Below are 23,683 nucleotides of genomic sequence, written 5' to 3'. Positions count from 1 at the left end.
TCAGATCAAGAAATTTACACATTTACACATGACATTAGGAAGTACACACTTTTCTTTTTATGTAATATTATCATACAGTACTTTCCTTAAGTGAAGTGAAGTTGCTCAGTCATGTCCGACTCTTTGCGACCCCATGGACTGCAGCCTCCCAGGCTCCTCCGTCCATGGAATTTTCCAGGCAAGAGTTCTGGAGTGGGTTGCCATTTCCTTCTCCAAAAATGATTAATAAATCTTGAAACCCAATTTTTTTTTAAGTGCATCTGTTTTATAAACCTGAATACATACCAACCACTGCCAAAGCTTTATCAATGACTTTATTTCCACCTCCGCATTTTACAGATGGCAGAAGCTGTGAAGAAACATATATACGGCAAACAAACAACTGAGAAGGTACTCAACACCACTAATCATCAGGCAAAGTCAAATCAAAATCACAGTGAGCTATCACCTCATACTTATTAGAATGGCTATTATCAGAAAGACAGGAAACGACAAGTGCTGGTAAGAACACGGAGAAAAAAGAAACCTCATACATGCTGGTGGGGAAGTAAACAGGCACACCCACTATGGAAAAGAGTAGGGAGGTTCCTCGAAAAAATTAGAAAGAGAGCTACCCTATGATCTACTAACTCCACTTCTGGGTATTTATCTGAAGAAAAAGAAAATACAAACTTGAAAAGATGTATATGCAACCTTATGTTCAGTTTTACAACAATAGCCAAGACCGGAAAGCAACCTACGTATCCATCAATAGATGAATGGAAAAAGAAAATGTGCTCTCTCTCTACACACACACACACACACACACACACACATGAATATTCGCATAAAATGAAGGATATCTTGCCATTTGTGGCAACATGCATGGATCCTGACAGCATTATGCCAAGTGAAACTAGTCACACAGAGAAAGACAAATGATGCTTTTTAAAAAAGCAAACAAAAAAATTACACTCATATAAAGAGAGCAGACTGATGGTTGCCAGTGCACAGGCTGGAGGGTGAGTAAAACGGATGAAGGCGCTCAAAAGGTACAAACCCTCAGTTATAAACAGATCACAGGGATATAGCGTACGGCATAGTGACTACAGCTAATAATACTGTATTGCGTATTTGAAAGTTACTAAGAGTAGATCTTATTACAAGGGAAAAAATTCTGTGGCTAAGTATGGTGATGGATGTTAACTGGATTTATTGTGGCCATCGTTTTATAACATACACATATATCGAATCATTATGTTACATAGCTGAAACTAATATGTTATATGTCACGGATATCTCAATTTAGGGGGGAAAAAAGGAAAGAAAGAAAAACTCAGGCCCAGAGATATTAAGTATTGAGTGACAGAGAATCATCCAGATTCTGAATCTGATAAAACCAGAAACAAAATCCAAGTCTTCATTCAAGTTACTGTTCTTTCTATTATATCATGCCAGCTCCTTTGTTTCTGTTTCAATTTTCTTTAGATTGAATATTTTTTGCTGTGTTTATAAATATCCTGATGCTGGGGAAGACTGAAGGCAAAAGAAGAAGCGGGTGGCAGAGAATGAGATGGTTAGATAGCATCACTGACTCAATGGACATGAATCTGAGCAAACTCTGGGAGATAGTGAAGAATAGGGAGCCTGGCATGCTACAGTCCGTAGTCGCAAAGAGTCGGACACGACTGAACAAAAGCAAAACAAATAATAAGAAGAAGAACAAGTCAGGTACAAAGTTTCAAGTTTTCCATGTTAATAAGTCTCAAATATTTTTAAAGTTTTATCAACACAATATTCTGGAGTTTTGTAACATTTATGCTTATTACTGTGCAGGGGAAAGGAAAAGTAAAGCACTCTGCTTACGGACACACTGTCGAATGCTGACTTCAAGCGTGCTAGTACTCAGAGCATCCACTGGAGGGAGGCAAACACTAGGTTCTGAGCCTTACCTGCATTGGTGTTTCCCTTTCTTGCCGAAACTCTTCAATTTGCTGCTGCTGCCAAGGAGCTAAACTGTAAGAGTCCTCTGTAGTTCTACCTTCCAAGGGGTTTGTCCGCAACTGCTCAGTGAGCCACATCTGCGTCCTCACAGAAGGCTGAATGGGAACTCCACCTACTGCCTGCTGACCAAGCATTAAATATTTCGGAGATTCAAAAGCCTCTGAGCTTGTCATAATAGGCTTGCTTTCAGGTAAGGCACTGTATGTCATGTCTAAGGCCTGTCTCCTGAGAGTGGAGGAAGAAGCTCTAAAGTCCTCTTTGCTACAGCTCTCATATTTATATTTGCTGTCCAGAGTTGATGGTCGTTTTTTATTTATTTCCTTATCCTCTAGCTTAAGCATCTCCATACTGTCATGTAAACAGCTAGGTCCAATGGTCCTTAATTGTGCTGTTAATGCCTTGTCTCTCCCTGTCTTTTCCAAACCTCTCCTTGATTCTTCTGTGTGCACCATGCCACCCTGGCTACAGTTCTCTGGGACGGTGAGTTTGGATAAAGATGACCATTTCCGGAGGGGCCGGAAGTCCTTCATGTCCAGTGAAGAGTCCTGCTCCCCCCTACTATGATTTCCCAATGCTTGCATGAGGCTTATACTCCATTTTGAGCCATCTGATGTCAATGATTCCCTATGTTTGGAAACTGAAGCACTGGAGTTAGACGGCATGACATGGGCAGTAGGAAGAGTAACCAATGACCGACTAGGCTTAAAAGATAATGTGCCACTTGAAGTTGAATGATCTGGAAAGAAAAAAGAATGCCAAATTAGTTGTAATTAACAGACAAAAAAAAAAAAAAAAGAGGCAAAATGTAAAATGCCAAAATCAAATATCTGAATATGGTTTCCCAGCACAAGTTTTTCAAAAGCACTTCATCAATATGAGAGACTTACTACTTATTACTGTTACTATTAATATTAGTCATCTGAAACAAATCACACCTACTTTCATACATTTTCTAAAAATGGATATATAACAAAATATATGCTCATTTGCAATCTACTTACAGATGAAAATGACTAGAAAACAGGCATATATTCATGCTATTTAACCCAAGTACTATGCCTTAAAAGAAAAATCCATCTCCCCATTGAAAGGTTTTATTCATGATAAATCACTGAGGCCTGATACACAACTTCTAACTTTACTTTAAAAATGGTATCTCTTAGTGTCTTTCCTCAACTGTGGAAATCTAGGCCCAACCTGAACACTGTGGTACCTCTCCACACTCGAAATCAAATCAGAAATATGGGTAAAGGTGCTCCTCCAGTAATGGACAATAATCAGGGAGGGTTCCAGCAATGCATTTGCAGATGGAGAGTAGTTCCTATATTCTCAGTCTCCTTTAATGGCATCCTCAATGGTCTATTTTCCCAAGCTAGAACACCTGAAGTCTACTTTGATTCCTATCTTTCTCTGAACATTCACTAAATTCCCAGGTTGTACATTTTTACTTCCAAAATGACTGCACAGCTATTGCCGAAAATCAGACCTTCACATAATACTATCCCAAACATAGGAACAGCTGTAGTAGGCAATATGGAAGCCCAAAGGATAAATAAGGGCCTCTACACTCAATGGACTTACTATCAAATGCCAAACCACCATCAAATATGCCTAACTAAAATCAAAGATTATCATTTTATCACATGATATACAGAAAGGTGATAGCAATTTGAAGTGTAGGGGTGGGTGGTGAAATGTAAATTTTACAGTTTGTTCTCTGTCTTTCCATTATGTTTGACTCAGTACATATTTAAATAAAACTTGCGAGTTTTGATATTGTTTTAAATAAATAAACAGGAAAAGAAATGCTGAGGAAATCATAAGAAGATGCAGATGAGAAACAGCCAAGCAAACTATTTAAAAAACATAATTCCAAGAAGTTTCTGCACAGAATTTATTCACCTGGAGATGGAAGGAGGAAAATATTACAGATGAAAGAATACAATAAAAAGTATCACAAAATTTCACGCTACAGGTTCCCACCAGCTTCTACAATACCCTTTCATACTCAAGAAAATTCTCATATTATAAAGCCAACCTTCCAAAATAAATTTTAGACCTTAAATTCCCAACATACCCTGCAACTACAATACAGACATGCAGAAAGCACCTGCACAGATTTCGGTTTGGAAGCGAGTCACGCGAGAAAACGGGCTCTCTGTGGAGCTGCCATTTCAGGCAACAGCAGACACATCAGCCTCCCAGTGGCAACAGGAGAGGCGGCCAAACCAAGGGCCGACAGAGACGGGGCAGCAGCCGGGCGGCGCCGGTTGGTTCCTCCAGTGGGGCAGGAGAAGCTTGACCTGGAAGCTTGACCCTAAGCCTGGTTCTCCAACGCTCCTCAGAAATGTTGAGTTAACGAAACATCCTTAAATAAATTCCTCCTGTTCTCAATCATCCAGTCAGTTTCTTCTGCTGATTAAGAATACTAACTGATCCAAGTATGGAGCCAGGAAAATATTTCAATAAAATAAATGTTTTTAAAAAGAATACTTATTTTTTTAAAAAAAGATGCTAAACTCACTAAACAGTGAAAGTGCATTCCCTATTATACACATAAAACTATTCATGACTGCTAATATCCTATGATGATAGAACATAAAACTGTTATAGCTTTTGGAAGAAGAGGGGTAATATGTATACATCAATATTTAAAATATGCAAACATACAGGTGAATATATAAATACACACATATCCATGGGCAGATAAATGATCTGGAGGAATATGCGGTGGTGGTTTAGTCGCTCAGTCGTGTCCGACTCTTGCAACCCCATGGACTGTAGCCCACCAGGCTCCTCTGTCCATGGCATTTCCCAGGCAAGAATACTGGAGTGGGTTACCATTTTCTTCTCCAAGGGATCTTCATGACCCAGAAATCAAAGCCAGGTCTTCTGCACTGCAGGCAGATTCTTTAATGACTGAGCTATGAGGGAAGCTGTGTATATAAGCACACACATATTCATGGGCACATAAATGATCTGGAGGAATATACTCAAAACTTAATAAACACAGGTAGAAAGAGGAGAAAAGGAAAGGATGCTTTCACATTCTACTTTAAAAAATGTCTTATTTTAATTTCTTTCCAAAGAGCATAAATTTACCATTTGGCCAAACTTCTGCAAAGATGTTTTATTGTGTCACCTCAAAGAGTCTGAAATATCAAAGAACGCCGCTTCTAAAGTATGAATTATATATGAAGTGACTGTCTCACATTCCATGCCACAGCTGAAACTTCTGAGACCAGCTGAAACTTCACCAGTCCTGGATGCTACTTCTTATCTGAAAACATGCTAACTTCCTGTCTACCGTTGCCAGCTCGATATTTTCAAACTGCATAGAAAATCAACAATTGGTGATAAAAACCAATTCTACATCACACTAGTATTTACTCCTACAAATCTAAAAGCTACTGTAAATATATCCTGTTCATAGAACATTACATTAAGAATGGAATTTACTCCAAAACTCACTTACATCTAAAGTTCTCAAATTTCAGCACAAAACACAGTTACCTGGTATCTAGAGTCCTACTCCAAGAGATTCTCATTCAGTTAAAGAGTAGAGAAGGTCCAGGAAACATCACTTTTTAATAAGTGATTCTGCTATTCTATTCAGTACAATGTTCTATTCAGTATACTTGTGACTGATTTCAGTTCTGAAACCTTCCATTTCAAGATTAAATATCTCAAGTCCAACTATCAACAGTATCTGAGGTTCACTGTAAACTGTGTGTTCACTGATTTACTGTGACATTCAGAATTTGTTCTGTGAAAACTCAGAATTAAAGTTTACTCTATTCACACACTGGAGAAGGCAATGGCACCCCACTCCAGTACTCTCGCCTGGAAAATCCCATGGACGGAGGAGCCTGGTGGGCTGCAGTCCATGGGGTCGCTAAGAGTCAGACACGACTGAGCGACTTCACTTTCACTTTTCACTTTCATGATTTGGAGAAGGAAATGGCAACCCACTCCAGTGTTCTTGCCTGGAGAATCCCAGGGACGGGGGAGCCTGGTGGGCTGCCGTCTATGGGGTCGCACAGAGTCAGACACGACTGAAGCGACTTAGCAGCAGCAGCAGAAGCAGCAGCTATCCACACACATATTCACATACACACACTTGCACACACACAACATAAATTAATGAACAAAGAATTAAACATCTGACAGGATAGATACCTGAAAAGAAAACGACCATTCTTAGAGATGAATCGAAACAATTTATTTTGCCTAATGAATCAATTAGAGGCAGATGCAACGCATTTCCTAATGTGCTTTATTCTACTACCTAAGTGTAGCCACAAATCTCAAAGGCAAGTTATTATGATGGCATCCAGCAGTATCTAAGTTGGAACAGTGAAATCTGAAACCAGAAGGTAGTTCTTTTAAAAGCCAGAGGACAGGGTTTATAGGATTCACAGAGAACACAGAAAAGCTAATGACTGCAGGCAGCTTTCAGCTTATAGAGGAAAAACAGAAGAAGAGGACACTGCTGTAACCTGATAATGCAAGTGAGTTACATTTAAGACAACAAAAGTTCTGAATTCTGAACAAAATCACTGTCATGTCATTCTTATCTGCCAATTCATGCCAGAATGATTCTATCTTCTTACATGTAGCGACAGTCTCCCTGTTCTTTCTTATAGTAAAAAGGAATTAAATTTTTTAAAAAACCACACCTTCCAGATCTACAGTATAATAAGAAATCATAAATGTTTACAATTAAAAAATAATCAGGAAACTGTATAAACATATCAGAATATAAATAATAGCTTATATTTTCATTCAATATAAAATATAGTATTTTACATTTAAAATAAAAATATTAAGCCTAACCCAAAGACAATAATTAAGTTTTATAGACCACCATGACTTTTTCCCGTTCCTGCTAATGCCGTGATAATGTATCACGAGGAAAAAAAAAAAATTTAAGCCACATTTAACTCTCCCCATTTTTTTAAACAAATGAACATTTCTAAGCATTCCTTATATTTTTAGGTAAATATTTTAAAAATATTCTAAACTATGCTCTGGTAGGAAAAGAGCTATATAAGGAAACTCAATAATATTCAACCAAACAATCTTCTAGCAATGTATAATGTACAAGGCACTGTGCTAGGCAGAAAAGACTATGCAAATATATCATTCACAATAAAATATGAAAATAGCCCTCCTCAGGGTGCACAATTTCACCATTACACATACACAGCTGCAGGACAGAACTAAAGCTTATCATAAGGAAACTGCAGAACACGAGACAGTATGAAATGTGCTGGAGAGAAAAGGCAGATTATTCATACAAGTCTCAGAATGATCGCCAACTTCTCTATAGCAATAATGGAATCCAGAGCACAGTGAAATATCTCCAAAAAGTTAAGAGTAAACAACTGGCACCCAAGAATTGTTTGGAGCACTAAACTATCTTTCAAGATTGAAGCCAAATATATAATCCTGCTAAACAAAAACAGAACTTATCACCAAGAGACTCACTAAAATTGTACGAACATTCCTTAAGGTTCTTTCACTAAAAAAGAAAAATGAGTCCTGAGTTGTAAAAACAAATAAGATTTTTAAAAAAATGTGTGATTAAACCTAAGAACACCAATGGTTACATAACAATATCTAACTTGTGGGTTAACAAAAAGAGGGCAAAGAAAACCAAAATATCAACTATGATGAATAAAACAAGGATGGAACAGCATTCTAACATTATAGTCAAGTTAGAGATGCATATTATAATTTCTAAACAACTAAAAGAATAGGGAGAGCTCAAAACTGTACATCCACAAGCAAAAAAATATAAGGCTGGATTCCTCTCTTATACTTTCAACAAGTATTAGCTCAAAATGAATCGCAGGCCTAAATGCAACAGCTAAAACTATATAACCCTTAGCAGAAACCATAGGTGTAAATCTTCATGACCTTTAAGTCAGGCAGTAATCTGTCAGATACAACACCAAAAGCCCAAGCAACAAAAGAAAATAAAGATAAACTGGACCTGAATAAAATTTTTAAAAATTTTGTTACAAATGATACCATCAGGAAAGTTTTAAAGACAGCTCATAAAATGGGAGAAAATCTTTGCAATTATACATCTGATAGGGACTTCAGATTATATAAGAAACACAATTAGATTATATAATAAATATACAAATAACCCAATGTAAAAATGGATGTGAAATTTGAAAAGTCATTTCTCCAAAGATAAACAGATGGTCTTATTAAAGCACACAAAAAGATGCTCAACATTTTTAGGGAAATGCAATTCAAAACCACAATGAGACACCATTTCACACCCATTAGGATGGCTATCATCCAAATGACAGATAGTAAGTGTTGGCAAGGATGTGGAGAAATTGGAACTCTCATACAAAGCTGATGGGAGTGTAAAATAGTACTGCTGTTTAAGAAACAGTTTGGCAGTTCCTCAAAAAATCAAAAATAAGAGTTACCATATGATCCAACAATTCCACTCCTAGGTATACACCAAAGAGAAATGAAAACATATCCACAGAGGTATTATTAGTAGTCAAAAAGCCAAAATAACTCAACATCCATCAATTGATAAATGGATAAATAAAAAGTGGTACAGTGGAATATTATATAGTAATGAAAAGAAAAGAAGTATTGATACGTGCTACAACATGAATGAGTCTAGAAAACATTACACTACGTGAAAATCAGGAACACAAGGCAACACATTAGATGACTCTATCTGAAATGTTCAGAACAAAGAACTTTATACCGGTAAGTGACTGCTTAAGGGGATGGGAGGAAAGACGGAGAGAGAGAGAGATTACAGATTTCTTAGGGGAGGGGGAGCTTAAAAATGTTCTAAAATTTGATTGTATAACAGTTGAACGATTCTGAGACTATATTAAGAAGCAAACTGTAGACTTTAAATGGGTGAATTATACAGTATATGAGTTATAGCTCAGTAAAGATTTTTTTTAAAGATATGCGTGTATAACTCGTGATACACTAGAAGGAAAATGTCATGAAAGAAAAAGTAAATCAAAAGAAGGTAAGAAAGAAAAAGCTTGAGAAAAGCAGAACAGAAAGTATACAATATGATTAAAAATGCATCAAAATTTAACAATCATAGTAAGTAAAAATCCAAAGAACTGTCTGCATAATTTTTAAATCCAGCTAAATGTTTACAAAAGATATACCTAAAATATTAAGTCCTATTTTGGCACTACGGTATAAAAACTGAGAATGATTAAAGAATCATCAGAAATAACCATCAAGAACATTTGGAGAACTGTCTATCAGGTATCAAGATCATGAAAAGCATACTCTCCTGAACTGCTTGCTTCTACTTGTTATAATGAGAAGCTTCTATTTCCCTACTGCTAAACATATGACCTATTCTTTCAGCAACAGTACTTGAAAGTAATAATACACAATTATGTGCAAATATTGGTTCCCATTTAGTTATTGTCTAATCATTATCACCAATCACCCTTTTTTCTTAACTATATTTCTCAATTGTATTTTGTGAAGTCACTTCAAATCCTACTGAGGCAGAAATTGAGTGAAAAGTTCTAAAATTACTTGTTTAAAATAATTACAGAAGTTTATACTGTTCACAAGTTAGTTCTCAAGCCCTTTTTGTACACTCTTAGCAATCATTCACAACAAACTAAGAAACTTCATTTTGTAAGTTTATGTACAATAAGACGAAAAGCTGGTTTTTAAAGTGGGGGGAGCATTTCTGACCTGCAGTCAGACTACTGGCAACTTAACTAAAGTACAATCTAGCTACTGTTTAAAGAGGTCAACAATTCAACGTAAAACTCATTTTAAAAGTTGGTCAGTTTAAAAAAAAAAGCTCCTTTTTGTATTTACACCAAAACTGTAGTATTTTTGTTTTCTTGAAAGGCTTTTAAAATTTCTTTCAACTGTACCATTTTCTAGGTATCTCTTATGAGTTTCAATTTAGATGGTCTCATCAGCAGTTTACTTGCAAAGAGCTGCAAGAGTTCTTTCTCTCTAAAAATGTTTATAAATCAAATTGTAATGATCTCAAATTATGAGGAGTGATTTTGAAAATTCAAATTTTCTCAGGAAAAAAAACTGTTACTTTATGGTAGAAATGACAAAAAAATGATCATCTGGTCCTCTAACCACCTACATGCCTGGGGAAATGTGAAGTCATTAACCTCCAGTCTAAACCCATGGCTGACTGACTGAGTCTTTCCAGGTCAGAAATACCTGGGTTCAACACAGGTCTCAAAAGTGGACTACATGCAGGTCAGTCAGCTTGGTCAGGTTCAGGAAGTCATATTCTACCAGGCCAAGATGCAAAATGATAGAAAAACCTGAGTGTATGAATGGATGGATGGATGGATAACAATGAAAGTAAAAATGAGGTCCAAAAAGATACAAAACATACCTCCAACAAACAATTTTAATTTCTGCAAATTTACTACAGCTGTAATGCTCTTATATGTCACATTTAAAGCTTTAAATTCAAATATTTTATTTTCAGCAATAATGTAGAGTAACAGGAAAATTAAGTAGAGATGCAGGGCAAAGGAAAACAGTTATTTGGTTTGTAAATGAACATAAATCATAATTGTTTTGAATACTGCCTTGAAATTATTTGATTTCAAAAGCAAAAAAGTATTCTGTGTATAACTTCTGACCTAATTCCGTATGTAAACGAAGAACTAAACCCATAAAGGTTAGATTACTTGAGCAAGTACAGATCTCAAAATAGGATCCCAGTCTCCTGTTTCTCAGTCTAGTGTTACCTATCCTGTCCCACACACTACACTATACCTCTCCGCTTTCCTCCTCTAGTCTCTCACTTCAAGAACAGATATCTAATGCTGTGGGTAAGGGCATACCTTTAGAGTTAGATTTGAAGAACCTCACCTCCATCACCTGAACAGCTGTGCAACCACAGATATGTTACTAACATCTTCTAAGTTTTATTTTTTACCTTCTCTCAGTGAAGAGAAGGTAACTGTATTTTACCTTCAGTTCAGTTCAGTCACTCAGTCATGTCCGACCCTTTGCAACCCCACGGACTGCAGCACACCAGCTTCCCTGTCCATCACCAACTCCCAGAGCTTACTCAAACTCATGTCCATTGAGTCAGTGATGCCACCCAACCATCTCATTCTCTGTCACCCCCTTCTCCTCCAGCCTTCAATCATTCCCAGCATCAGGGTCTTTTCCAATGAGTCAGTTCTTCACATCAGGTGGCCAAAGCATTGGAGTTTCAGCTTCAACATCAGTCCTTCCAATGAATATTCAGGACTTATCTCCTTTAGGATGGACTGGGTGGATCTCTTTGCTGTTCAAGGGACTTCTCAAGAGTCTTCTCCAACACCACAATTCAAAAGCATCAATTCTTTGGTGCTCAGCTTTATTTATAGTCCAACTCTCACATCCATACATGACTACTGGAAAAACCAAAGCTTTGACTAGACGGACCTTTGTTGGCAAAGTAATGTCTCTGCTTTTTAATATGCTATCTAGGTTGGTCATAACTTTTCTTCCAAGGAGCAAGCATCTTTTAATTTCATGGCTGCAGTCACCATCTGCAGTGATTTTGGAGCCCCAAAAAATAAAGTCTGACACTGTTTCCATCTATTTCCCATGAAGTGATGGGACCAGATGCCATGATCTTTGTTTTCTGAATGCTGAGTTTTAAGCCAACTTTTTCACTCTCCTCCTTCACTTTCATCAAGAGGCTCTTTAGTTCTTCTTCACTTTCTGCCATAAGGGTGGTGTCATCTGCATATCTGAAGTTATTGATATTTCTCCTGGCAATCTTGATTCCAGCCTATACTTCATCCAGCCCAGCGTTTCTCATCATGTACTCTGCATATAAGTTAAATAAGCAGGGTGACAATACACAGCCTTGACGTATTCCTTTCCCAATTTGGAGCCAGTCTGTTGTTCCACGTCCAAGGTATTTTACCTTAGAAGGATTCTACAGTGAAAAAATTTTTAATCATGTACAGAAGCTATGACAAATCTAGACAGAATATTAAAAAGCAGAGACATTACTTTGCCGACAAAGGTCCATACAGTCAAATCTATGGTTTTTCCAGCAGTCATGTACGGATGTGAGAGTTGGACCATAAAGAAGACTGAACACCAAAGAATTGTTGCTTTTGAACTGTGGTGCTGGAGAAGACTCCAGAATCCCCTGGATTGCAAGGAGATTATACCACTCAATCTTATAGGAAATCAACCCTGACATTTCATTGGAAGGACTGATGCTGAAGCTGAAGCTCCAATACTTTGATCACCGGATGCAAAGAGCAAACTCACTGGAAAAGATCCTGAGGCTGGGAAAGACTGAAGGCAAAAGGAGAAGGGGACAACAGAGAATGAGATGGTTGGATGGCATCACTGACTCAATGGACATGAATTTGAGCAAACTCTGGGAAATAGTGGAGGACAGAGGAGCCTGGCATGCTACAATCCATGGCATCACAAACAGTCAGACATGACTTAGTGATTGAACCACCACCACAACAGAACTATAAAACCTCACACTGCAAAAATATACAGCACATATTCTCATTAATGTTAAGGTAAACTGACTGTCTAATTCACTGCAGTTTCTGGAGATCATGTTGTGGGCGTACCCATCACCAAGAGCCCTGGAAGTGCCAAAGCTATGAAGTTACAGCGACATGAGGTTGCTCACCAATGAAAAGAACCTTAATAAAATAGGGAAACAGTTAGAGAACAGTCTAAATATCATTTATGTCACCTATAGAATGGATATAGAGTTGTACCCATATGTTAATTTTTTTATTAACTGAAACAATCACATAAACCTCTTATAATGCCTTACACATAGTAGTAATATTTATTTTGCATTTACTATCTTAATTAAAGTTTAAGAAGGAACTCTCGATTTGCTTAAAATATTACCTAAGGTATGGGGATGAGCACAGAATATCTGAAATAATACTACCACGTGTTATAATTTATACCTGTATAAGTTTGGCATTGTGTACAAGTAGGTTTACCATTTCACCTTCTTTTTACCTTACTAACACTTAAAATATTCTGTAAAAAAGAAAAAAGGGTAAGAATGAGAGGATATTTTACATTAAGATGAGGTGTTTTAAAGAAACCATTTAGGAGAGGCGGTCCTAAGATGGCAGAGGAATAGGACAGGGAGACCACTTTCTCCCCCCACAAATTCATCAAAAGAACATTTGAACGCTGAGAAAATTCCCAAAACAACTTCTGAATGCTGCCAGAAGACATCAGGTATCCAGAAAAGCAGCCCACTGTCTTCGAAAGGAGGTAAGAAAAATATAAAAGATAAAAAGAGAGAGAAAAGAGGTAGGGACAGAGCTCCATCCTGGGAAAGGGGGTATTAAAAAAGAGAGAAGTTTCCAAACACCAGGAAACACTCTCACTGCCGAGTCTGTGGCGAGCTTTGGAACCAGAGGGCAACATAACCGGGAGGAAAAATAAATAAATAATTAAAACCCACAGATTACGAGCCCAACGGTAACTCCCCCAGCGGAGAAGCAGCGCAGACGCCTGCACCCGCCACTAGCAAGCGGGGGCTGGGCAGGGAGGCGCCGGCTGTATTGCTTAGAGTTAAGGACCTCCGGAGACAGGCAGGTGAGGGCAGCCAGAGCCGGAAGGGGGCAATCACGGCCCCAGAGAGGCATCATCTACCAAACTGCAAGCAGGCTTTGTTGCTAAGACTTCCTGGGATTCTGGACGGTCAAAATCCGCCTGAGAAGGTGCGCTGGCTATACACCCAGAAAACCAAGCAGCAGGGACGGGGGAAGTGGCGATAAGTCACAGCGACTGTGCTCGCCAAACACCTGGTCACCTGAGCTGCTCGGACCTGGGAAAGGCACAAAATGCAGGTTCAATCGAGTCTGCACCTCTGAGGACTACCCGAGTACCTGAACCTGAGCAGCTTAGACCTCCGAAGTGCATACAACCCAGGGCCGACCTCAGACAGTTCCTGGCAGAGCAACCTAGAGGGAAAGTACACACGCCTTTGAGCAGGGGCAAACCCAGTGTGGCTGAGACACTGCAAGCACACGCCAGTGTTATTTGTTTGCAGTATCCCTCCCTCCCCACAGCACAACTGAACAAGTGAGCCTAAAAAAGTGTTCACCACCACACTCTTGTACCAGGGCAGAAATTAGACACTGAAGAGACCAGCAAACAGAAGTAGCTAAAACAGAGGGAACCTCCTTGGAAGTGACAGGTGCAATAGATTAAAACCCTGTACTTAGTACCAACTACACAGGAAGGGGCCTATAGATCTTGAAAAACATAAGCACATCAAGGAACTATCTGAAAATGAACTGACCCCACACTGGCCACAACACCAGAGAAAGTCCCAGATATATTTTTAGTATTTTTACTATCATTCTTTAATTTAAAAAAAATTTTTTATTTTTAAGTCCTTTATTATGCCTTTAATTTTCATTTTTATAACCTATTACTTTGCAAAAAGAAAAAGAGACCAAATTTTTTAAAGCAAACTTCATATATATATTTTATAATTTTTGTGACTTTTTTTTTTCTTTTTCTTTAATATTTTATTTTTGAAAATCCAACCTCTACTCTAGATTTTTAATCTTTGCTTTTTGGTATTTGTTATCAATTTTGTACCTCTAAGAACCCAATCTTCAGTACCCATTTTTACTTGGGAGTGAGATTAATGACTTGACTGCTGTCTCCCACTTCTCTTCTCTACCCAACTCTGTGAATCTCTTTGCGTGTTCCAGATGGTGGAGAACTCTTAGGGAACTGACTACTGGCTGGATCTGTCTCGCTTGTTTTGATTCCCCCCTTTATCCTCCTGGCCACCTCTGTCTCCTTCCTCCCTCTTCTCTTCTCTGTATAACTCTGTCAACATCTCTGAGTGGTCCAGACTGTGGAGCGCACATAAGGAAGTGATTGCTGGCTAGCTTGCTCTCTCCTCTCTTGATTCCTCCTCATCTCATTCGGGTCACCTCTATCTCCCTCCTCCCTCTTCTCTTCTCCACGTAACTCTGTGAACCTCTCTGGGTGTCCCTCACTGTGGAGAAACTTCATCTTTAACCTAGATGTTTTATCAATGGTGCTGTATAGATGGAGAAGTCTTGAGGCTACCGTAAAAATAAGACTGAAATCCAGAAGCAGGAGGCTTAATTCCAAATCCTGAGAACACCAGAGAACTCCTGACTTCAGGGAACATTAATCAATAGGAGCTCATCAAACGCCTCCCTACTTACACTGAAACCAAGCACCACGCAAGGGCCAACAAGTTCCAGAGCAAGACATACCATGCACATTCTCCAGCAACACAGGAACACAGCCCTGAGCTTCAATATACAGACTGCCCAAAGTCACTCCAAACCCACTGACTCTCATAACTCATTACTGGACACTTCATTGCACTCCAGAGAGAAGAAATCCAGCTCCACCCACCAGAACACTGACACAAGCTTCCCTAACCAAGAAACCTTGACAAACCACTGATACAACCCCACCCACAGCGAGGAAACTCCACAATAAAGAGAACTTCACAAACTGCCAGAATACAGAAAGGCCACCCCAAACTCAGCAGTATAACCAAGATGAAGAGACAGAGGAATACCCAGCAGGTAAAGGAACAGGAGAAATGCCCACCAAACCAAACAAAAGAGGAAGAGATAGGGAATCTACCTGATAAAGAATTCCAAATAATGATAGTGAAAATGATCCAAAATCTTGAAAACAAAATGGAATCACAGATAAATAGCCTGGAGACAAGGATTGAGAAGATGCAAGAAAGGTTTAACAAGGACCTAGAAGAAATAAAAGAGAGTCAATATATAAGGATAATGCAATAAATGAGATCAGAAACACTCTGGAGGGAACCAACAGTAGAATAAGGAGGCAGAAGATAGGATTAGTGAGGTAGAAGATAGAATGGTAGAAATAAATGAATCAGAGAGGAAATAAGAAAAACGAATTAAAAGAAATGAGGACAACCTCAGAGACCTCTGGGGCAATGTCAAACACCCCAACATTTGAATCATAGGAGTCCCAGAAGAAGAAGACAAAAAGAAAGACCATGAGAAAATACTTGAGGAGATAATAGTTGAAAACTTCCCTAAAATGGGGAAGGAAATTATCACCCAAGTCCAAGAAACCCACAGCGTCCCAAACAGGATAAACCCAAGGCGAAACATCCCAAGACACATATTAATCAAATTAACAAAGATCAAACACAAAGAACAAATATTAAAAGCAGCAAGGGAAAAACAACAAATAACACACAAGGGGATTCCCATAAGGATAACAGCTGATCTTTCAATAGAAACTCTTCAGGCCAGGAGGAAATGGCAGGACATACTTAATGATGAAAGAAAATAACCTACAACCCAGATTACTGTACTCAGCAAGGATCTCATTCAAATATGAAGGAGAAATCAAAAGCTTTATAGACAAGCAAAAGCTGAGAGAATTCAGCACCACCAAACCAGCTCTCCAACAAATGCTAAAGGATCTTCCCTAGACAGGAAACACAAAACGGGCATATAAACTCGAACCCCAAACAATAAAGTAAATGGCAATGGGATCATACTTATCAATAATTACCTTAAACGTAAATGGGTTGAATGCCCCAACCAAAAGACAAAGACTGGCTGAATGGATATAAAAACAAGATCCCTATATATGCTGCCTACAAGAGACCCACCTCAAAACAAGGGACACATACAGACTGAAAGTGAAGGGCTGGAAAAAGATATTTCACGCAAATGGAGACCAAAAGAAAGCAGGAGTAGCAATACTCATATCAGATAAAATAGACTTTAAAACAAAGGCTGTGAAAAGAGACAAAGAAGGACACTACATAATGATCAAAGGATCAATCCAAGAAGAAGATATAACAATTATAAATATATATGCACCCAACATAGGAGCACCGCAATATGTAAGACAAATGCTAACAAGTATGAAAGGGGAAATTAACAATAACACAGTAATAGTGGGAGACTTTAATACCCCACTCACACCTATGGATAGATCAACTATACAGAAAATTAATGAGGAAACACAAACTTTAAATGATACAATAGACCAGTCAGACCTAACTGATATCTATAGGAAAACAGATAGCCAAAACAACAGACACCCCAAAACAATGAATTTCACCTTTTTCTCAAGGGCACACGGAACCTTCTCCAGGATAGATCACATCCTGGGCCATAAATCTAGCCTTGGTAAATTCAAAAAAACTGAAATCATTCCAAGCATCTTTTCTGACCACAATGCAGTAAGATTAGATCTCAATTACAGGAGAAAAACTATTAAAAATTCCAACATATAGAGACTGAACAACACGCTGCTGAATAACCAAAAAATCACAGAAGAAATCAAAAAAGAAATCAAAATATGCATAGAAACAAATGAAAATGAAAACACAACAACCCAAAACCTGTGGGACACTGTAAAAGCAGTGCTAAGAGGAAAGTTCATAGCAATACAGCCATACCTCAAGAAACAAGAAAAAACTCAAATATATAACCTAACTCTACACCTAAAACAATGAGAAAAGGAAGAAATGAAGAACCCCAGGGTTAGTAGAAGGAAAGAAATCTTAAAAATTAGGGCAGAAATAACTGCAAAAGAAACAAAAGAGACCATAGCAAAAGTCAACAAAGCCAAAAGCTGGTTCTCTGAGAGGATAAATAATATTGACAAACCACTAGCCAGACTCATCAAGAAACAAAGGGAGAAAAATCAAATCAATAAAATTAGAAATGAAAATGGAGAGATCACAAAAGACAACACAGAAATACAAAGGATCATAAGAGACTACCATCAGAAATTATATGCCAATAAAATGGACAACTTGGAAGAAATGGACAAAGTCTTTGAAAAGTACAACTTTCCAAAACTGAACCAGGAAGAAATAGAAAATCTTAACAGACCCATCACAAGCACGGAAATTGAAACTGTAATCAGAAATCTTCCAGCAAACAAAAGCCTGGGTCCAGACGGCTTCAGAGCTGAATTCTACCAAAAATTTAGAGAAGAGCTAACACCTATCCTACCTAAACTGTTCCAGAAAATTGTAGAGGAAGGTAAACTTCCAAAATCATTCTATGAGGCCACCATCACCCTAATACCAAAACCTGACAAAGATGCCACAAAAAAAGAAAACCACGGGCCAATATCACTGATGAACATAGATGCAAAAATCCTTAACAAAATTCTAGCAATCAGAATCCAACAACACATTAAAAAGATCATACATCATGACCGAGTGGGCTTTATCCCAGGGATGCAAGGATTCTTCAATATCCGCAAATCAATCAATGTAATACACCACATTAACAAATTGAAAAATAAAAGCCATATGATTATCTCAATAGATGCAGAGAAAGCCTTTGACAAAATTCAACATCCATTTATAATAAAAACTCTCCAGAAACCAGGAACAGAAGGAACATACCTCAACATAATAAAAGCTATATATGATAAACCCATAGCAAACATTATCCTCAATGGTGAAAAACTGAAAGCATTTCCCCTAAAGTCAGGAATAAGACAAGGGTGCCCACTCCAACCACTACTATTCAACATAGTTTTGGCCACAGCAATCAGAGCAGAAAAAGAAATAAAAGGAATCCAAATTGGAAAAGAAGAAGTAAAACTCTCTCTGTTTGCAGATGACATGATCCTCTACATAGAAAACCCAAAAGACTCCACCAGAAAATTACTAGAGCTAATCAACGAATATAGTAAAGTTGCAGGATATAAAATCAACACACAGAAATCCCTTGCATTCCTATACACTAATAATGAGAAAATAGAAAGAGAAATTAAGGAAACAATTCCATTCACCATTGCAACAAAAAGAATAAAATACTTAGGAATATATCTACCTAAAGAAACAAAAGACCTATATATAGAAAACTATAAAACACTGGTGAAAGAAATCAAAGAGGACACTAACAGATAAGAGAAATATACCGTGTTCATGGATCAGAAGAATCAATATAATGAAAATGAGTATACTACCCTAAGCAATCTATAGATTCAATGCAATCCCTATCAAGCTACCAACGGTATTTTTCACAGAGCTAGAATAATTTCACAATTTGTAGGGGAATACAAAAAACCTTGAATAGCCAAAACAATCTTGAGAAAGAAGAATGGAACTGGAGGAATCAACCAGCCTGACTTCAGGCTCTACTAAAAAGCCACAGTCATCAAGACAGTATGATACTGGCACAAAGACAGAAATATAGATCAATGGAACAAAATAGAAAGCCCAGAGATAAATCCACGTGCCTATGGACACCTTATCTTTGACAAAGGAGGCAAAAATATACAATGGAGAAAAGACAATCTCTTTAACAAGTGGTGCTGGGAAAACTGGTCAACCACTTGAAAAAGAATGAAACTAGAACACTTTCTAACACCATACACAAAAATAAACTCAAAATGGATTCAAGATCTAAATGTAAGACCAGAAACTATAAAACTCCTAGAGGAGAATATAGGCAAAACACTCTCTGACATAAATCACGGGAGGATCATCTATGACCCACCTCCCAGAATATTGGATCCTCTATGACCCACCTCCCAGAATATTGGAAATAAAAGCAAAAATGAACAAATGGGACCTAATTAGAAGTAAAAATTTTTGCACAACAAAGGAAAAGACAGCCTTCAGAATGGTAGAAAATAATAGCAAATGAAGCAATTGACAAAGAATTAATCTCAAAAATATACAAGCAACTCCTGCAGATCAATTCCAGAAAAATAAATGACCCAATCAAAAAATGGGCCAAAGAACTAAACAGACATTTCTCCAAAGAAAACATACAGATGGCTAACAAACACATGAAAAGATGCTCAACATCACTCATTATCAGAGAAATGCAAATCAAAGCCACAATGAGGTACCATTTCACACCAGTCAGAATGGCTGCGATCCAAAAGTCTACAAGCAATAAATGCTGGAGAGGGTGTGGAGAAAAGGGAACCTTCTTACACTGCTGGTGGGAATGCAAACTAGTACAGCCACTATAGAGAACAGTGTGAGGTGAAGTGAAGTTGCTCAGTCGTGTCCGACTCTTTGCAGCCCCATGGACTGTAGCCCACCAGGCTCCTCCATCCATGGGATTTTCACAGTGTGAAGATTCCTTAAAAAACTGGAAATAGAACTGCCGTACGACCCAGCAATCCCACTGCTGGGCATACACACCAAGGAAACCAGAATTGAAAGAGACACGTGTACCCCAATGTTCATTGCAGCACTGTTTCTAATAGCCAGGACATGGAAGCAACCCAGATGTCCATCAGCACATGAATGGATAAGAAAGCTGTGGTACATATACACAATGGAGTATTACGCAGCCATTAAGAAGACTACATTTGAATCAGTTCTAATGAGGTGGATGAAACTGGAGCCGATTATACAGAGTGAAGTAAGCCAGAAAGAAAAACACCAATACAGTATACTAACACATACATATGGAATTTAGAAAGATGGTAACGATAACCAGGTATGCAAAACAGCAAAAGAGACACAGATGTATAGAACAGTCTTTTGGACTCTGTGGGAGAGGGTGAGGGGGGGGATGATTTGGGAGAATGGCATTTAAACATGTATAATATCATATGTGAAACGAATCGCCAGGTTCAATGCATGATCCAGGTTCAATGTATGATACAGGATGCTTGGGGCTGGTGCACTGGGATGACCCAGAGGGATAGTATGGGGAGGGAGGTGAGAGGGGGGTTCAGGATGGGGAACACATGTACACCCACGGTGGATTCATGTTGATATATGGCAAAACCAATACAATATTGTAATTAGCCTGCAGTAAAAATAAATAAAGTTATATTTTAAAAAAAGAAATCATTTAGCAAAGCAAGGTAATGAAACTTACTCACTGTAATAAAATACACAAGCAAAGAAAGCAGAGCCCTGGAAAATTTTTATGATGTCTTCCAAAATTAGTGCTTGTCTAGTGTTAGGAGCATAGGGGTGTTGAGGGTGGTGGGTAAGGGGAATCGGGGTTCTCTTTAGGGTGGTAAAAATGTCCTAAAATTCATACAATGATGTTTATACAACTCTGTGTATATACTAAAAGCCACAAAGCTGTACAGTTTAAATGGGTAAATTGTATGGTATGTAAGTTACATTTCAATTGTTCAGTCACTGAGTCATGTCTGACTCTTTGAGACTCCAGGGACTGTAGCACGCCAGGCTCCCCTGTCCTCCACTATCTCCCAGAGCTGGTTCAAACTCATGTCCATTAAGTCAATGATGCCATCCAACCATCTCATCTTTTATAATTATTTCCTGTCTTGTCTTCTCCACTAGACTCTGTGTATACAATGAACAGAGAAAATGTCTATTTAATTCTAACCTTTACCATAATAACTGACACATAATAGACACTCAATAAATATTGGTTACATGAATAAATAAATGACTGAACAAGTCCTTACCTTACAAGGCCTTAGTTTCTTCATAAAATAACCACAATGCAGCAGATGTTAGCCTTTCTTATTCGTCTTCCTTTTTGACATATGTTCTCAAGATGACCTCAAAATTTATACTATTCGACAGTCCTATTATTTCTTAGTAAAAACAACTAACTAATGAAGATATGATTAAACTAAAGCCCACTTTTGTCAGTCCCTCCTATTTGAAATAAATGAGGTTAATTAGATAAGAAACTTATCTCTAATACATATAGCAGTTGGAAATCATCAAAGAAAAAATATTTAATTCTATCTGTACCTTTTCATTAGTAAAATATATAAATATGCTTGAAAATTAGCCCCAAATAGACTATTTAAAGCTACATTTCCGAACTCAAGTTTTAAAAGATAAAAGAACTGCATGTGAGCCTGCCTCTCAAGCACCTTGTGATTCACGAGAGGCAGGTTTCTGTGGAAGCTTATAGAGCCAAGCCTAAGCAAAACGTAAGTTCTTTTTTAGACTCAGGGTCCTCTCCTCCTCTTGCTTCTCCCGTAATCACTCAAGTCTGGAACCACATCTAGGTTATGCCCTACACAACAAGTGCTGTATACTTCAAAGACAACTCTCCTCTCTGAGCCAACAGCAGCTATTTACACGGCCTCCAGGTCTCGGCAAAGAAAATCACAGAGCAAACAGGTGATCTGCGGTGTGGCTTATGTTACAGCTTGGTAGTCCTGCAGGCTCATCTCCTCACGTCACAGATCTATTTCCTCCCACCCCGGAATCTGACACCCCATGAACAAATTACCACAGCTAAAAAGTGGCGCCGCTAATGTTAAATTAGTGTTCCAACTTGTTAAATACAAAAATGTCACACTCTTATTTAGCATTATTTAAAATCTCAAAATACCATGCTAAAAGTAAACCACTCTGGTAATTTTAGAGTATTTTTCTGTACGAGAGTCCCTTCCCTGCTGAGTTCTGATGTAATCCTCTCCATGTTGATCTCTGCAGTTCTTGAAACAGAGTAAGTATTCAATAAATGTTTAGGAAGTGAATAAATGAACAGACTTCCAAAAGCTGCACAGAAGAGAGCATAGAAAGGTACCTTTTTCATATAAAGTCACTTATAAAATTGGATATTTCTAATTCCTAGAGCATTTAGAGTCTGTATGATAAATATATATTCTACATTCATGTATGAACTTTAAGTGTTTAAATAATCAAAAAACACAACATTAAAATAAAGAGGAACAGTAAAAAAGAGCATGTTATTTTTTCAGATGATTCATAGAATACTTTGAGGATTCAGCAACGACCAAAGAGCATCACTTGGAACATCAGTTACAAGCAAACAACACTAAAGGTCTGACTAGACAGTACCTTTCAGTTTGTTTAAAGCCTGATGACTTACTTCACAGCTGTACTGCTTGCTTAATATGTCATGGAATTGAAGTAAAACTTATTCATGTTCTTTTATGTCTACCTCAAAAATTAAATTTACATTTAGTATACAGAGGTATACCACTTAACCATGATCGTCTTTTAAAAATAAACAATTGCTAAGATAAACAAGAACTCAAAATTTACTATTACAGGTTACATAGTTGAATTATCTAACATAAGCATAATGTTATTTGCAAAGAACATATTTTAGAAGCTTGTAGCAAGATAGGTTTTTCCCTCCTAAACACTCAAATTCCAACCAAATTTTACATATGAAAAACTGGTGCAATCACACGCTTCACTTTCTCAGCTTCACGTGGCTATCCACTAGTCTAGCAGCCAAGCATGCTCTGAGACTGCAGGGCAAGGTTCCCTCCTCCTAATGAAGCCTGAGGGCCTGCATTTCTCACCCGACTGGAGAATTCTAGCAACAATTACTGACATTATTCCTCTACTCTCTCCTCTAAGTGGGCAAGAGGGCGCTTTAGAATTTCAGGCATTCTCCTACCTAAAACTTCCCCTAACCCAGACACTTACATCTCACCATAGCCACATTAACCTTCTGTTTGCCAAAAGAACCGGGGCAATTCCACTGCAGTGAGGCCTTTAGCACTGTCAAAAGGACTGCAGGAGTATGCTCTTAGGACTCCCAGACTGACAGCAGAATACAGTTTATCACAGAAATAATGCTAATTGATATAAATTTCTATTATATTGAGTATTAAGTGGAGTGACAAGAGTTATTTTGAGAAGCCAATGCCGTTTCTACTGGGAAATATGTAAACATACATACAGGCTCATGAAATCTGAAAGTAAACC

The 23,683-nt window shown here is 37.9% G+C and overlaps 1 protein-coding gene across 1 annotated transcript in view; it reads right to left on the bottom strand.

Annotated features, from left to right (window-relative positions):
* Positions 1–23,683, bottom strand: part of CEP85L (centrosomal protein 85 like) — a 139,864-nt gene that overhangs the window by 78,080 nt on the left and 38,101 nt on the right. The window contains exon 3 of the mRNA XM_068985472.1: positions 1,932–2,719. Coding sequence (XP_068841573.1) covers positions 1,932–2,719 — 788 coding nt within the window. The remainder of the gene's footprint in view (positions 1–1,931; positions 2,720–23,683) is intronic.

The sequence above is a fragment of the Capricornis sumatraensis genome, chromosome 13 (genome assembly GCF_032405125.1).
Source record: "Capricornis sumatraensis isolate serow.1 chromosome 13, serow.2, whole genome shotgun sequence".
NCBI lineage: Eukaryota > Metazoa > Chordata > Mammalia > Artiodactyla > Bovidae > Capricornis > Capricornis sumatraensis.
This window is presented reverse-complemented; position numbering and strand designations above follow the sequence as displayed.